Here is a 16006-nt window from a genome sequence, read left to right as displayed (position 1 = left end):
AAGTGACTTTAGTGGATCTAGGGATGGGAAGAAAGGTATTGAGTTTGGATCCAATCAGACGGACCTCGAGATATGCATTAGCTTTGAAGAAGATTTATTTATCTCGTGAAAATTACCTCTGCAAGAAAATGGTAGAATTGTGGTCGGGTAGCTGTCCGAAGGAGTTCATAGAATGAAGGTTGAGAGAAAAGCTGATCGATCGAATAGCAGTTTCGATTTGAGTATGTTAGGGAAAATAAGCATTCTCGCATTCGTCATACCCACATCCATCAGCTAGTACAAGTTTACGTCTTTATAACCCTAAAGCATTGGATCATGTTTTTGGATGCCAAGAGGTAAGCCCAAGGAACTTTAGTAAGGGTGACATCCTTAATAACTTAGTAAGGCTAGGCGGACTCTAAAATCATTAGACGTTACGACTCACGTGTATTTTTTAAGTCACAACTTGCGATCCAAAGTGATGCATCGTTAGTAACATATGGTGACTACATGGCCTATTTTGGTTGGAGATTAAACACATAGGTCTGCATGCTTTATAGAAAACAACTTGATTAGGAGTCTGATGTATTTTAAATTCCAATCAAAATGTGATATAATCTATAGGAAAGGGATATTGCTATGGATTGTGATTTTAAAAAAAAAAATTATTTTATCAATAAGTTTAAATTTAACCCACAATTTTCACAGTTGCATTGCAATATGTTATCGAATAAATATATTTTTACTGAGATCAATGACTTGGGTGACATTAAGTTCAAAAACCAAAATTCTTCTTATTTGTGTTATCAAAGCAAATGATCTACGTTTCTACGAAGGGAGCATACAAAAAAGGGAGTCAGGTTATCACGACTCAAAGAGTTAAGGTCTTGCAATATTTAAAAATACGAGTCGTGATTCTTTGACTGCTTCTCTAGCATTATGTATTTTTTTTCATCGAGATACACGACTTCACATCGCTAGGTGTAGTCTGTGTATTGAGAGTAAAAAGATCTATGATTCTAGTCACGTCAGGGAGTGTTCGTGAGAGGAGTCATTATTGTTAAAATATTTTATTTAACCTTAAATATAGGATTAAGGATAAGAATCATCTCCCTCAAGCAGAGGGTATTTTGGTAACATCATGTATAATAAATACATGAAAGAGGTGTGGTTGAAGAAAAAGAGAGAGTGGAATAATCATGCCTCCAATTAAATAAATAAATAAATATATTTATTTATTTGAGAGTTTTGAATTATTCGAGGGAGACGAGGTTATGTGGACAGGGACGAAGCTTGAGAATGAGAGGCACAGCGTTAAAAAAGCTGTAGGTTCTTCTTTCTTTCCAATCCGTCTCTTTTTTCCCTAAAACAGCTCCTGCTTTCCCTTACAATCGCTTCTCCCTATTGAATGTTATATTTAATTCCCCTCTTAAGCTTTCAAACTCAAACCCTAGAATCTCTTCTCTACTTCTCCTGCGAACTTCCACCTATAGCTATTCGCCGCATTCTGGCGGCTAATACGCCAGAATTCGGCCTATCGTTTCTCGTAATCGCCGGAAAAGGTAAGAATTCGATCGTTGTTACTAAAATTCGTAGTAGGGTTTTCGATTTTGCAGGATTTTAGTTTTAGTTTTAGTTTTTTTTTTGTTCTTATTTAAGATGAAAGAGAGAGTTTGTGAGCTTTGTAATGGCGAAGCTTCGCTGTATTGTGTGTCGGATTCGGCTTTTCTTTGTTGTAACTGTGATTCTAAGGTTCACGAGGCGAATTTCTTGGTAGCTCGTCATGTTCGATGGACTGTTTGTTGTATATGTAAAAGTTTCGATGGGAATCGGATCTCTGGAGTTGGATTCTGGCTTCGGAGACGGATCTGTCGTTCTTGTTCGTCAGATTCCGTCGATGATGGTTTGGATGATTCTTGTTCATCTTCATCGTCAACATGCACCTCCAGCGCTGAATCCTTGACTGCTGCGTCATCGAAGACGAAAAAGATCGATTTTGATCGTCGAAGGCCAACCAAAGACGCTGATTCAAGCTCTGTTACAGATATTTCCGGAGAAGATTCATCGAAGAAGAAGAACAAAACGAGAAATTTGGGATCGCGAGCTCCAGCGAAGATCGACGTGAAGGTGGAGGGCATTTTGGTAAATTGGTGCAGAAAACTGGGGCTAAAGAATAGTTCCTCTGTATCTCTCGCATCACACGCTTTCTCTGTAGGTTCGTGTAAATTGACCGCTTTACCCTTTCGTGTTTCTCTCGCTTCGTCTCTCTGGTTCTCGTTGAAGGCCTGCGAGGGAAGATCAATGTCCACGTGTCATGTTCTTAAGAAGCTTGAAGAGATATCCGGAGTACCAGCCAAGCTGATCTTGTCGACCGAGTCGAAGATCTCTCGCGTATTAGGCAGATCTCAAAATGATCAGGATGAAGGTTGGTCTGAGTGCTCTGATTGATTGACATGTGGGTGTGTACACTGTATTATCATTACACGTGTGTTAGTTCAGAAACAAAGAGAGGATAGAAGAGATGTTTACGATTTGAAATTTAAATTAATGTTTTATGTTAGTTTTGTTCTTCAAGTTAATTATGTGTCTAACCTTAATAGTGTGCTTATGAGGAGATTAATATTTAATGATCAATGCAAATATTTTAACCCTTTTTTTTTTTTTTTCTAAATAATTTTATATGACATTTTATTTATTTATTTATGGATTTATTAAAGTATTTGGATTGATGTATGGTTTCAAAACTCGTTGGGCGATATGTATCGCCCAAGTCATCTTTTTATTAGACATGGACAAGACGGATGGATAAATCAATTTTTCAGACGAGATATAAATCCCTTCAGTTCATTTTCCATTTTTTTGAACGAGACATCTCAAACATATTGGAAAACTTGTCCGAGATAACCCAAAACCTGGTATGGACAAGACGAGACACGAAATCAAGTTTTAAAACCATGAATTGATGTGAAAGAGAAGAGATATGTGTATTGTGGATGTTAATCTTGATCATCTCATCCTAGAATATTTACATGGGTGTATTCATTTAGATGATCTCAAGTCTTTGGAATAAGGTTCTGTTAGTAACATAGCAATAGAAGATGATAATGAGAAAAATTATTCGAATTATTGATATTAAGAAAATAAATTAATTTTTACAAAAAATAATACTTGAAATACTATTATTCTATGAGTAGGGATCCAAAACGGTGTCTCGTTCCTGACCAAGGTCAAGTGACACCCCATTTTATGTCATGTGATATTTTTTTTTTAAGACCCACCGATCATATGAATATGTGGTCTATCTCTTGGTGAGCCTATTCCTAACCAAGGCCAAGTGGCAACCTATCTTATGCAGGTGGCATTTTCGGTATATAAGTTAAACATATAGATCAGTGGATTCAAAAAAATGCCACATGGCATAAAAATGAGGTGCCACCTGACCTTGATTAGGAACGGGACATTGTTCTTGATCCCCCCACTCTTATTCTAAAAGAAAATTATAGTCTTGATGAAAGTCAATTACAGTCTTAATTAGAATAAAGATTCAAGTTAAAATTAGTTTTGAAAGAGAGAGGGAAAGAGAAGTAAAGATGTGGTCTAAAAAATTGTAATGGCTGTCTAATCAATCCAAAATGTTTGGGATAAGTCTTTGACAATGATGATGATTGATCGTATTATAAGAATTGGTATATGGACATAATGATCACGAACGCATAAAAAATAAATACATCCATGGAATATGCATCAACATAAACCATTTGATAGATTGATTTTTTTTTACTTTCAAATATTCGGTGGTTGTAATCAATGAGTTAGTGTGCCAATGAGATAATTAGTACTTAACACTATATGAACATATGATGTTTTTTTACCATTCACATAAGTTTAATATGTCATTTTCATTAATGCAATCCAAATATTAAAGTAAAAAAAGAATAGCCAATATAAAAGAATAATTGTGGGGACTAGGTTTGTTGAAAGAAAGGGCCAGGAAGATAGGTGGTTGTGGATTTACTTTGAAGTTTTTACAATAATAATCCAATAAATGTGAGATGTAGACCTATAATGATATGTAGATCAATGTCATTATAGGAGATATTTCACATAATATTATTAGTTTATAAAATGGCACTATAACGACATGTCTTCGATAAGATGTATACATTGTTGATAATTTATTTATTTACTATAAATTTAGAAAATAAAGTAAGGTGTGAGAATAATTAAGAATTATAAATAATAATAATAATAATGTGAGGTCTAAGATTGTTGAGAGGAAAGAGGGATGCTTGGTGATTGTGGATTTGCTTTAAAGTTGTTGGAATAACCTAATAATGGTTGTAAGAAGTTGATAGAAAGTCATTAATAAAAGATATTTCTGTCTAGTCACCACGTGGACTTGACAAAGTTAATAAGAATAGATATGAAGGAATATTGTATTTATTGATAGATTTACTGAGATAAAATTATCAAACCAACTTTTTTTTTTTTTTGTTGTTGTTGTATAATACATAGCAAAATAATGAGATTAAATATTATGTTTGGTGTGTGGATATAACTATTCTATTTTATAATGATGGCATCTCCTTCTTCTCTAAAGAAACTCTTCAGATTTGGGTTTCTACTATTTGAGGAGAAAGTTATCTAAACTTTAAAAAAAATCTTTTGAGAGAGTGAGAGTGATTATAGAGAAAAAAAAAAAAAAATACCCATCTCAGCTACTCCCTTCTATAACCATGATCTTAGTGTTTTAATATCTTTATTTGGTGGGTTGCATATAAATTTATAAATTGATGTGTTGTATAAAGTTAGTGTAGCAATATAAGATATCTACAATTATTGGCGAGTCTTAATTGATCCTAGTAATTTGGGTGAGGTGAAGACAAATCATCATGAAGTGATCTTTTGCAACTTGTTTCTCATTAATAAAAGAGTCGTGATTTTCCGACTTGAAAATTTTTCACTCAATATGTATGCAATTGACGTGCAAGGGTATAGAATCATATATCTTTTTCTTCGGGATAAACAAGGAAAAATATCTATGGTTCTGTGCCCTTGCCATGTCATTTGAGTACAGACTGAGTGAAAATATTTGAGTCAGAAAATCATTAGCGTTAATAAAATATTTTTAAGGTTCCAATTAACTTATTTGGTGAAGTATGTGGTCTTGTTACCTTACCTGGGTTCAAAACCCACTCTCACATCCTTCTTTCACTCGTTTAAAAACAACTTTACTTGTAATGTCACCTACAACCAACTTTTCATTATAATACACTAATTAACAAAATTAAATATAATACATCAAATAAAATAAATGGACACCTCTTTTAGGGTCCCTTTTCTTCTTCGAAGAGAGCTCTTTCAACGTTCTTCCCTTTATCTTTTTTTTTTTTTTTCTCTCTTAGAACCCTTAAAACCTCTTTCATATTCTTCTAGAATTTCTTCTTCTTTAAAAGAAATTTTATATGCTCTTCTTTCTTTTTCTCTCTATTTTTCTTCTTTCTCAAAGATTTCTTCAAATTTTTAGTAAAAATATACTAAACTTTTTTACTTTGTCTTCTTTCCCTTTCTTTTCTCTCATGAATTCTTACCCTCACTAATTTTTTTTTTTAAATATCAACCAGTAAGCTTATTTTTAAGGAGTTCAACAACTCAGTGCTAACGAAGTATTAATCAAGGTCTATAGTATCATTACCCAAAGACTTTACAAGTTAAGCTAGCTGGCATCTTTATCCTCACTTATTTTGGTTTCGAAGAAAATGATAGAATATGGTGAAATTTTTTTGGTTATCTTCATCCCTCGTATCACTCTCCACTCATTTTAATATCTAATATTATATGATTGGAGTGTGATAATGAAAAGTTTGTGACAATACAAGGTCTGCTTATTAACGGAGTGGCTATATGATATATGTTTTTATTTTTGATAAGTGGCTATGTAATATACTAGTGCTTTTTTTTTTTTTTTGAGTCATGATTTTTTTATTCGAGTATTTTCACTCGGTTTGACGTGGAAAAGGCATAAAATTGTTGATCGTTTTCATCAGGATTCTTCGGGATATGCAAGGAAAATCAACGGTTTTGTACCCTTTGCCGAGTCAAACTGAGTGAAAATACCCGAGTCAAAAAATCATTAGCCTTTTATTTTTTGGTAGTACTCACCCAATCAAAATCGGAAGCGGATCTTTTGTAGCACAAGGTTCTTTAACACCCTATAGCACACTTTCAATAGATAAGAGAGAGTAATACTTGAGAAAAATTAACATCTCCACCCTCTTGTGATCACGACTTAGATCAATTTAAAAATAAAAATAAAAATAATTTTTTTTTCTTCATATCTATGTTTTTACAATTGAATTGCTACTAAACTCCGAATATTTTAAGTTTGGATTCTAATTGCATTGTTGATGTGGTTTTCTTTCAATCATTGAAAATGTATTAGAGGAACGTTGTGCTACAGAGGATCCGCTTCCATCAAAATCACGGGTTGCACACTGCACACGTGGCATTCTTACTCAAATTTGAACCAAATCAAAAGGAGACCAAATCACTCGATGTTGGACCATGATGTGAAAAATACACCATAGAGATTGAATGGCTAGAATGACTTGCAGGGTATGATAGATAATGGAGTATGCCACGTGTAAAGTGTAAGTTATGGTTACTTAATAAATATCTCATCTCCATACTCCATAGTCCATGGTCGATATTACATTTATGATCAAGTGCTTCGTTGCTGTATCTTATGTCTGTTGTTCTTATATGGTGTGCACGTAACATGGACAGCAACCTGATGATAAACACCTATTGCAATCATTTGAATCTCACAAGTAAATAATGGACGTAGGATGGTAACCGTCTGTAGTTGTGGTCACAATTAAGATGGTACTGAAACATGGGAATACTGAACAGAATATATAGCTAGGTCCCACAAGTCCTCTTGGCCATCCACTTTCAAAGTCCTTTTTTTTTTTTTAAAAAGAGAATTTTTTTAATGTGATCCAGGCACCAATGTGGCAGTATATGTGGGCCTCATGAGCCTTAGTGTTGTTGACACCAGCCTTACTCTTTTATTTTTATCCACCTCGCACTAGACCTACACATATAAATGGGGCTTATATTATTAATTACTTATGGCCATTATATTTAATTTAATTTCATGGGTAAATTCTATCGTGAACTGAAAAACTTGAGAGAGAGAGAGGTGATTGCCAAATAATTTCAGGGATCGAATCCTCTGTACGACTCTTTTCCCTTCAGTGGATTTCGATGATTGAGGGAGTATAACTTCATGGATACGTAAAAAAAAATCCAATCTTAAAATATTAGAATTCAAGGACCGTTCATATTCAAAACCTTTGACTAGGCTTAAATAATTTTATTTTTTTTATTTTTTTATAAATCTAATCTATACAGTGATAGAGGAATCCTGAAAAATAAAATATATATATATATATATATATAGAGGATCCCCTCCCTCAATTTTAATATTTATTTATTTTGAGGGGGGGGGGTTATTCAAGTGTCCCCACCTCTTACGAAGCGGAACTAACCCTCAAGGATGTGTATTAGCCATCCTAAAGTGTTATTGTACATTCAAAAGAAAGATACAAATTTCTTCTTTTTTGGAATATTTTATTTAATTTTCTTTTAGGATTTCTTCATCTAAAAATTATTTTATCTATGTTCTTCAACTCTCTTTTTATAGACTATCTCTTGCTCCATCCTTCGTTGGTTTAGGATTTGAAGGATATATGGGTGGATGATTGAAGAACATACTCAAGACCATATCCATAAACGTTAAAATTATATGATCGGTGGGATTTAACGAAAAGTTAATGTGTAAATAAAAGAATATATGGTGCAAAGAAGTTACTTCCAGCTTGAGGAGTTGGCTCAATGGCAATTTCAAATCGATAAACGATAAATGCCCGTAAGTCGTGAGTTCAATATCCAGTACAAGCATTAATTTATGAGGGGCTACCTGTGAGGGCGTACTCTCACTTGGTACATGTGATGTGCATGCATTGCATGTGCCCGATTATTAAAAAAAATAAAAAATAAAAGTTTTTTCCTGGTAAAAAATGGTCAAATAATGCATACAGACCGTATTCTCTTTGTAAATTTCTCAAATGTCAGTTGTTTATAATTTGCTCAAACTATCAAAGTTTTCTTTAACCTAATCGATTCTAACATCATAAGATGATTTCCCATAACATCAAATATGATGCAATAGATCTGATCCACTGGTGGACCCTTACGTACAGTAGACAATACTTTGGGTCTAGTACATATAGTGGACCGCCCTCTTTCGTTAAAGAATCCGGTTCGCACGTACCTCAATCGACCGAACCGGTTCCCAAGGTTTTTTTTTTTTTTTTTACTTTTTTAGGTCTCACCTCTCTCTCTCTCTCTCTCTCTTTCTCTCATGGATTCCTTGTTGGCTAGCTATGCTTCTTCAGATTCTGAGGAAGAAGCTTTGTCCACCAAAACCATCGCTAAATTTAGTGAACCTTCTTCATCTACCTTCACAGAATCCCCCAAAACCTCATCTAACTTCTTCTCTTCCCTCCCCAAACCCAAACCCAAACCCTCCTCTCTATTCTCCTCTCTCCCTCCTCTCAAATCTAAACCCACAAATCCACAAACCCTAACAAAGATCTCATCTTCAGATCTTAAACCCAAAAGGATCGTCCAATTCAAGCCTCCCATAAACCCATATCTGCTAAAACCTAGCAACGAAGACGACGACGATGACGAAGACGAGAAAGAAAGAAAACCCAACAAAGAAACGAATTCCTCAACTTATCCATCCTCTCTCAAATCCCTATTTTCCATTCTCCCTGCACCCAAGAACTCTCTTGGTTCAGGTTCTGCCCCGACCTTGGGTTCGGGTCGAAGATCCATCATCATCGAAGCCGATGTACCCGCATCGAATTCCAATTCTGTTGGATTGGAAAATAATGAAATGGGTACTAATGAGAATTTAGGGAGTTATGAGGGGAATTTGATTGATGGGTCATCAACAATGTCTGAGTCTTTAATTAATGGAGGTGATTCTTCGAATTGGATTCCTAGCAATGAGAGTTATGGAAGTTATGGGTATTATGAGAATTATGGAGGGAATTATGATGGGTCTACGGCACCGGCACCGGCACCGACACCGATGACAATGGTTCCGGAGACTTTGGGAATGCTTGAAGGTTTAGGTAGGATACAAGGGAAGAGAGGAAGGAATGAGATACCTACAGAAATTGTTGAGGTTAAGCAGGATGAGTTAATTAAAAATAGACCAAGAGAGGATCAGGTGAAGTTGACCGGAATAGCTTTTGGACCGGCTTATCAGGTATTATTACACACTTATATTCTCTTTATCGAAGTTGTGTGTCTTTAGTTCAATTATAAATTTCTATGTTTTGTTTAATAGAGCTGTATATGCCCGGTTGCCAGTTAGTTTATTTAATCGATTTATGTTCATTTTGGTTTTATATAAATTTTCATATAAGAGCACATTGTTTCGCACCTACATTGATCAAAGTTTAAAATATGGGTATCATAGTGTGTATTGGTTAGCTGAAATTATAAAATGTATCTATGCATTACCAATATGATACAAAAGTTCTTGGTATATTATGTTAGACTGAGATGCATAAATAACCTAAAAGGATGATTTTTAATGTGAGGACAATAATAATGATGATGCCTTATGGAGATGAGTGTTGGACAATTAAGGAATAATATGCTTAGAAGTTGAGAGTGACAGGGATGAGAAAATTGAGATGGATTAGTGGAAAAACTAAAAGAGAGAAAAGATTAGAAATGAATGCATTCTTGAAAGTGTCGGAGGAGCCCCCCTAGTAGGTTATGAAGTAGTGGTTAGCCGATTGAGATGGTTTGGTTATGTGCAAGGAAAGCTGATTATAGCCCCAGTTACAATGATTGTGCAAGTTGAAGGTCTTAAATAGTGAGAGGAAGACCAAAAACAACAGGGTTTGTGGTAGTGAGAGTGGATATGAAGACACTTTATAAAGAATTGAATAGAGGAAGAAGATGCGCTCAGCTCACCCCCAAATTTTTGGGGTAAGACTCGATGTGCTGATGGTGGTGGTGGTCTTATTAAACTAGTACTGCAATTACATATACTAAAAGAATCACACTTTTGTTTACTGGTAATTTCTGAGATACTCTAACTAAACTACAATTGATGCTTAGATAAGCTAAAAATATGATGATTAGAATAATAATACTAGATTTACAATGCCCGTTGATTTCGCACTTGCAATTTGCAGATGACACCATTGTGTTCTTAGACCCTTCTATAGAACAAGTGAGAGCTCTTCGGGTTTTATTAGGTTGTTTTGAAGCAATTTCAGGATTACATGTCAATCGGCAGAAAAGCAAGTTGTTTGGGATTGGTGAGGTGACGAATCTTCAAGTCTTAGCAACTACTTTGGGGTGCAGTAGTGATACGCTCCCAACTTCCTACTTAGGTCTTCCTTTAGGTGCTCTATATTGTAGCAAAAACATTTGGGAGGGAGTTACCGAGAAAATGGAAAAGAAATTGAGTACTTGGAAGGCAAAATATCTATCCAAAGGGGGTAAGGTTACATTGATTAAGAGTATTTTAACGAGTATACCGATTTACTTCTTATCCCTCTTTTCGTTACCTAAATCGGTGGAAGTTAAGATTGAAAGACTCATGAAGAATTTTTTGTGGAATAATAACAATGGTGGTAGAAAGTATCATTTGGTGAATTGGAAGATGATTTGTACTCCAAAGAAGAATGGAGGTTTGGGGATTAGAGGGCTAAGATTAACTAATAAAGCACTCCTGGGCAAGTGGCTATGGAGATTCGGGGAAGAAAGAGACAATTTGTGGAGGAGGGTGGTTCAGGCTAAATATGGTGAGAAGGGTTTTGGTTGGTATAGTGATGAGGCGAGAGGAACTTATGGGTGCAGTGTGTGGAGAGGTATACTGAAGGGTGTTGATAAGTTTGATTGGGAGATTAAATTCAAAGTTGGGTCTGGGGATAAGGTTAGATTTTGGGAGGATTTTTGGTGCGGAACTTCTTCTCTGTCTACTCAATTTCCATCCTTGTACGCTTGCTCTTTGAAAAAAAATAACTCAGTTAGGCAGTGTCTGATTCGGAATGGGAACACGAATTCATGGGATCTGGGTTTTAGGAGGAATTTCAATGATTGGGAATTGACGGAGGTTACATCTCTTCTAGAGTTCCTCAATTCGATCCAATTCAGAGAGAACGAGCAGGATAGAAGAGAATGGATCAAGACTAAGGATAAGAAGTTCTCTGTACAGTCTTTCTATTTCTGCTTGCTTCCGTCTTGGGAGGTTTCTTTTGCTCCCTCTGTCATCTGGTCCGCGCGTGTTCCTTCTAAGGTGTCTTTCTTTGTTTGGCTTGCCTCTTTGGGTAGAATCCTTACCTTGGATAATTTGATCTGTCGGGGGTGGATTACTCCAAATTTTTGTAATCTTTGTTCGAGGGACGGAGAGTCCGTTGACCACATTCTTATTCATTGTTCTTTCTCCCGTGTTATTTGGATGTTCTTTTTATCTCGTTTTGATGTGGATTGGGTTCTTCCTTTATCTGTCTTTGCACTTTTTGAGGGGTGGAGTTTCAATATCTTCTCTTCTAGGAAGAGGTATCTTTGGGCTATCCTTCCTTTCGCAATTGCTTGGGGCCTCTGGAGAGAGCGCAACAACAGGGTGTTCCACAGCAAGGAGAGCTCGTCTCACACGGTGATCTTAGAGATTTTGGGATATCTATTCTTTTGGTCAAAGTTGAGTAAAGACTTTGAAGGAGTGAACTTCCAAGATTTTGTCTTTAATTGGGGAACCGTTTGTAACTTGTAGATCCCCGTCAGGCTTGTTTTTTATATTTCTTCTTTTTCCTTAGTTGTTTTTATTGTATTGTTGCTCGGGGGCTTTCTCGGCCTCCTCCTCTCTTTTTCTTCTTTAATGAAATTTATATTTATCAAAAAAAAAATACTAGATTTACAATGCATTTATTACCAATAATGAGATCTTTTTGTTCGAACAAAAAGTAAGCCAAGCTAAGCTACAAGAACATTGTATTAAACCTGCTTAATGTGAGATGTGCTAAACCATCATATCATTGAATCGTTATCCTCTTTCTGGGGTTGGTTGAATACGTCTTGTTTCTACATTCAATCTTGTCTAATGTCATGTCATGTTCTTTAATCCAAATGTCTTCATTCTCTCACAGTCCAAATTGCTTTTCCTCGTTTTACCACTACTTTAGAACCTCTAACCTACTCATCTTCTGAATATCTTGTTTCTGGATTAGCCAACATTTTGCTCCGTAAATAATAACTACTGCTTTCTTTTTAAGGTTTTTTTTAGTTTGATTGTGATGCATTAGCCGCGTAACACTTTAGAAGACGTCTCCATTTTAGCGACCTAGCTCCAATTCTATTGGAACACCCTCAATTATCCTTATTGAAAGTAAAACCAAAATAACAAAAACTTGTTTCTTCGGTGTATGTCTTTGCCATTAAATATTGCTAGCAAATCCTCTTGATACTTGTCCATACTAATGTTGCATTTCATACACTCATCGATCAAAAAAATTTCATACACGAATATTTTGTCCAACTTATTTTAAAATCCTTGGGCTCTAGAGTAGCGTTTTAGAGTCTTATTAACTAACTCAATGCCATGGAAATAATATACGGAGGGACCCCCCTCTTGAATATAAGTAATTTCTCGGAGAAGTGGCTATAGAGATTTGGAGTATAAGTTACTAATTGTTGGAGATGAGTCATATTGGCTAAGCACATAAGAAAGAACCTTAGATGGTGCCCTATGAATGCATTATTTGGGTTGGCATATCATTTTTTTTTTTTTTTTGTGTGATCTCTCTAGGAGATGGCATTCAAACTTGGTACACTAGAGATTTTGGGAAGATTGTTTGTACGGTAATTTTCCTTTCAATATCAATTTCTCGTTCCTTTTTACACTCTCAGGCAAGTAAGAATATCACCTTGATGGTTGACCTCCCTGGAATAAAACTGAATTGACACTTTTCCATCTTTGTTCTTGTTTTAATTTTCATTCCATTGTTCTTTCCTGTAGTGTGGGTCACAAGTTTGATACCACATGATAGTTTGTACAGCTATATATAGTTCCTTTGATCTAAGTATATATATACAATTTTTCTCCATTCATTTGGCATTATATTAGACTTCAAAATATTATTGAACACCTAGTAAGTTAGAGAAACCCATTTTTAACCATGCATTTCTGGTGGATTGGCTGACCTTGAACCCCACATTAATTCAGTTTGAGCTATGGTCCCAAAGCTCAATTTTGGGTGTTTCAACTGATAAGCTCGTATTTTTGGGGTTCGATACCCCCTTAAAATAGCAATTTAAGTGCACCTCATTTGATTGTTTTTTTCTACGTAGTTTTGAACCCTGGTCTACATTTTTCTTGCTTACAGTCCTGTCCTAGTGGCATACTACATGCTTCTCTTTTGGATAAGTGCTTGCAATAGGTTTTAAACCCAATTCTGTCTCTCTTTTTTCTGCAAGCATGAATCAGTTTAGATCTTCGATCCACTCAGTAAAAGAGGCACCCTAAATGCTCCTTCTATGGACACATCCTTGCAGTAGGCCTTGATCCCAGGCTTTTGTGGGTTGCCAAGTAATAGGCATTGTACTTGCAGTGGTAGTAAGCAACTTATATCTCCAGTGATCACATGTATGTTTCTAAGATATTGCCAAGTCACCAAGGAACCTTGGCAGAGATTACTTTAGATGAGCATCTTTGCCATTTATTCTCTGAAGTCTCGAGATTGGGAGATATATTGAATCCCTAGTAGAGCTTGTCACCTCTACTTTGGTGAACTTCTCAAACCAATATCCTTTCAAAACAAACCATTTTAATGGTGCCCTGTCTATAACACCTACCCTTGTTTGTAAGCTCCTGAAATGTTACCTTAAGCTTCAAATCACCTTAAGATGGCATGTCTTTACCAAAACCTGGTCTTTTTTACAGGCATTTTGGATGCTTCGCTTCATTTTGATACGACTGATTTACCCTTTATGTTCTTTCAGGCATTTCTACATCTCAAAATATTCCTTTCTATGCTTCATAGTCAGCATGATGGATTCATTTTTTTTTCGATAGGTCCCGCATGTTGCATTCTTTGACCGAGAATGCTTATAAAGTCTACTGGGAAGATGTGTTAATTCAATGAGTATTATAAAACCTAACGAGGAATGCTAAAATAATGTTGATTTAACTGAGCATTTAAAAAAAAATAAAAATAGTAACTCTATTTTCTTTGAAGGTGCCAACTTCTAAGTTGGTTAATGTCTGTGTGTTGATACCATGACCTTTTTACATCATTTGTTTTCCTTAGTTTTTTTTTTTGGGTTAAAGCTAATAAAAGATTTTGTCTTCTGTAGCCTGTTTCAAGTAAGGGGAAACCTTCAAAACTGCACAAGAGGAAGCATCAGATAGGGTCTCTGTACTTTGATATGAAGCAGAAGGAGATGGAACTTTCTGAGAGGCGTGCAAAAGGTTTCCTCACAAAAGCAGAAACACAAGCCAAGTATGGCTGGTGAGTTAGAGAGATTATTGATCTCTCACTGTAACACTAATCTTTGCAATTCTTAATGGTGCAAAAGGAGGAGGAAGATCTTTTATATTATCTATTGCATGTGATTGTTCTATCCTTGTTTCAAAATTGGTGGTGTTTGCTTCTTTGGAAGTGAAACAAACTAAGCTTCACGTTTGTTCAACACTCACTTGTCATTGGGATTGGTTTGGTCATTTTGCCATAATAAGAATGCTTGCTTCTAGATGATGGAAGGAAGGATGGCATAAGTCGTCCTCTGGATCTGTATCTGTATGTGGCACACATGAATTAAAGGACCCACACGACATGTTGACAGGACTTCTTTTCTTTCTTTTTGTTTTATGATATGTGGTATAGGATTGCTACACCGTTTCATCTGGTCTTCTAGACCGTCCTTCTTGTTTCCATTTATTATTGAAATTTACTTAATGAAGAAGAAAAGAAAACCAAAATCGCTTGCATAAAGCTGAACAGCATGGAAATGTCTTCAGTGCCAAACTAAAATGATGAGTGGCCAATGCATAAGAAATTGCCAAATTTGTAATATCGGATCTTGCCTTGTTAAAGATTGAATTGGTTTTTCAAGTTGCAATTTGTCTCGTACATATTCCTTTGGAGGCATCAATAATTATAGTTTGTCATTGTTAGTAAGGTCACTATTGTCGAATGAACTTGTATATTTTATTCGAATGAAAAGGATCTATGGTTCCCACACTTTTATGTCAAAAAGTGCGATTTAAGGTTCCAGCCTGTGGTCACTCCAGCACGACTTCCGATTAATAGTCCTTTTTGTCACATTTTTGTATTTTATTTACAAGGAAAACAAGCCACTTCTTGCCATTTAACTTGTAACCCTAAGGCTTTTGACTGATTGCGGAGAACATATTTTCTGAAAGAAAAATCCTGAAAAAGTGAATCTCATCCTAAAATGTCAAAAAGAGATTGTATTTTTTTAATATATACGCGACTCCAGCCTGAAATCAAATTTTATATGATAGGTTTTTTATTTTGTTGGGCCGGGGCACAGGTAATTGTTAGTGACATTAACATATTCTCGCAACGAGAGAATCATTTTCTAGCTTTGGAGTTTAAGAATATTTTCCCATGAAAATAGGAAATTTGTTTATTGGGAAAAGAGCTTTTTCCTGAAAATGAGCAATTTTAAACATAGACTGACAAATCATATTTTTCTCAAACTTATTTTCCAGTGCATACAGACCGGACCTTAGAAGGTTTTACATGATTCTGGTTGATAATGAAAAATGTTCAGATCTTATCAGTTAGAAACCACCAACCAGATTGATTTTTGGGATCGATTAAGGAATATAGACAAAAAAAAAAAAAATCTATTACTGAGCCAATGAAACTGAAAAGAGAACCCTATAAACGGAGCAGGTGAACCA

At 35.4% G+C, this 16006-nt stretch overlaps 2 protein-coding genes across 2 annotated transcripts; both read left to right on the top strand.

The window, feature by feature from the left end:
- Positions 1-1230: 1230 nt before the first annotated feature.
- Positions 1231-2642, top strand: LOC147397530 (B-box zinc finger protein 32-like). The gene has a single exon (XM_086449264.1). It carries the CDS (start codon positions 1639-1641, stop codon positions 2425-2427), a length of 789 nt encoding a protein of 262 aa, XP_086305390.1. The 5' UTR covers positions 1231-1638; the 3' UTR covers positions 2428-2642.
- Positions 2643-8378: 5736 nt separating this feature from the next.
- On the top strand, positions 8379-14980 carry LOC147397529 (mitotic checkpoint protein PRCC-carboxy-term protein). The gene is made up of 2 exons (XM_086449263.1): positions 8379-9325; positions 14431-14980. Exons 1-2 carry the CDS (start codon positions 8408-8410, stop codon positions 14587-14589), a joined length of 1077 nt encoding a protein of 358 aa, XP_086305389.1. The 5' UTR covers positions 8379-8407; the 3' UTR covers positions 14590-14980.
- Positions 14981-16006: the final 1026 nt, after the last annotated feature.

The sequence above is a fragment of the Akebia trifoliata genome, chromosome 8 (genome assembly GCF_017979445.1).
Source record: "Akebia trifoliata isolate Shusen 1 chromosome 8, ASM1797944v1, whole genome shotgun sequence".
Lineage (NCBI taxonomy): Eukaryota > Viridiplantae > Streptophyta > Magnoliopsida > Ranunculales > Lardizabalaceae > Akebia > Akebia trifoliata.
The sequence above is the reverse complement of the archived record's forward strand: the minus strand, read 5'-3'. Positions and strand labels throughout refer to the sequence as shown.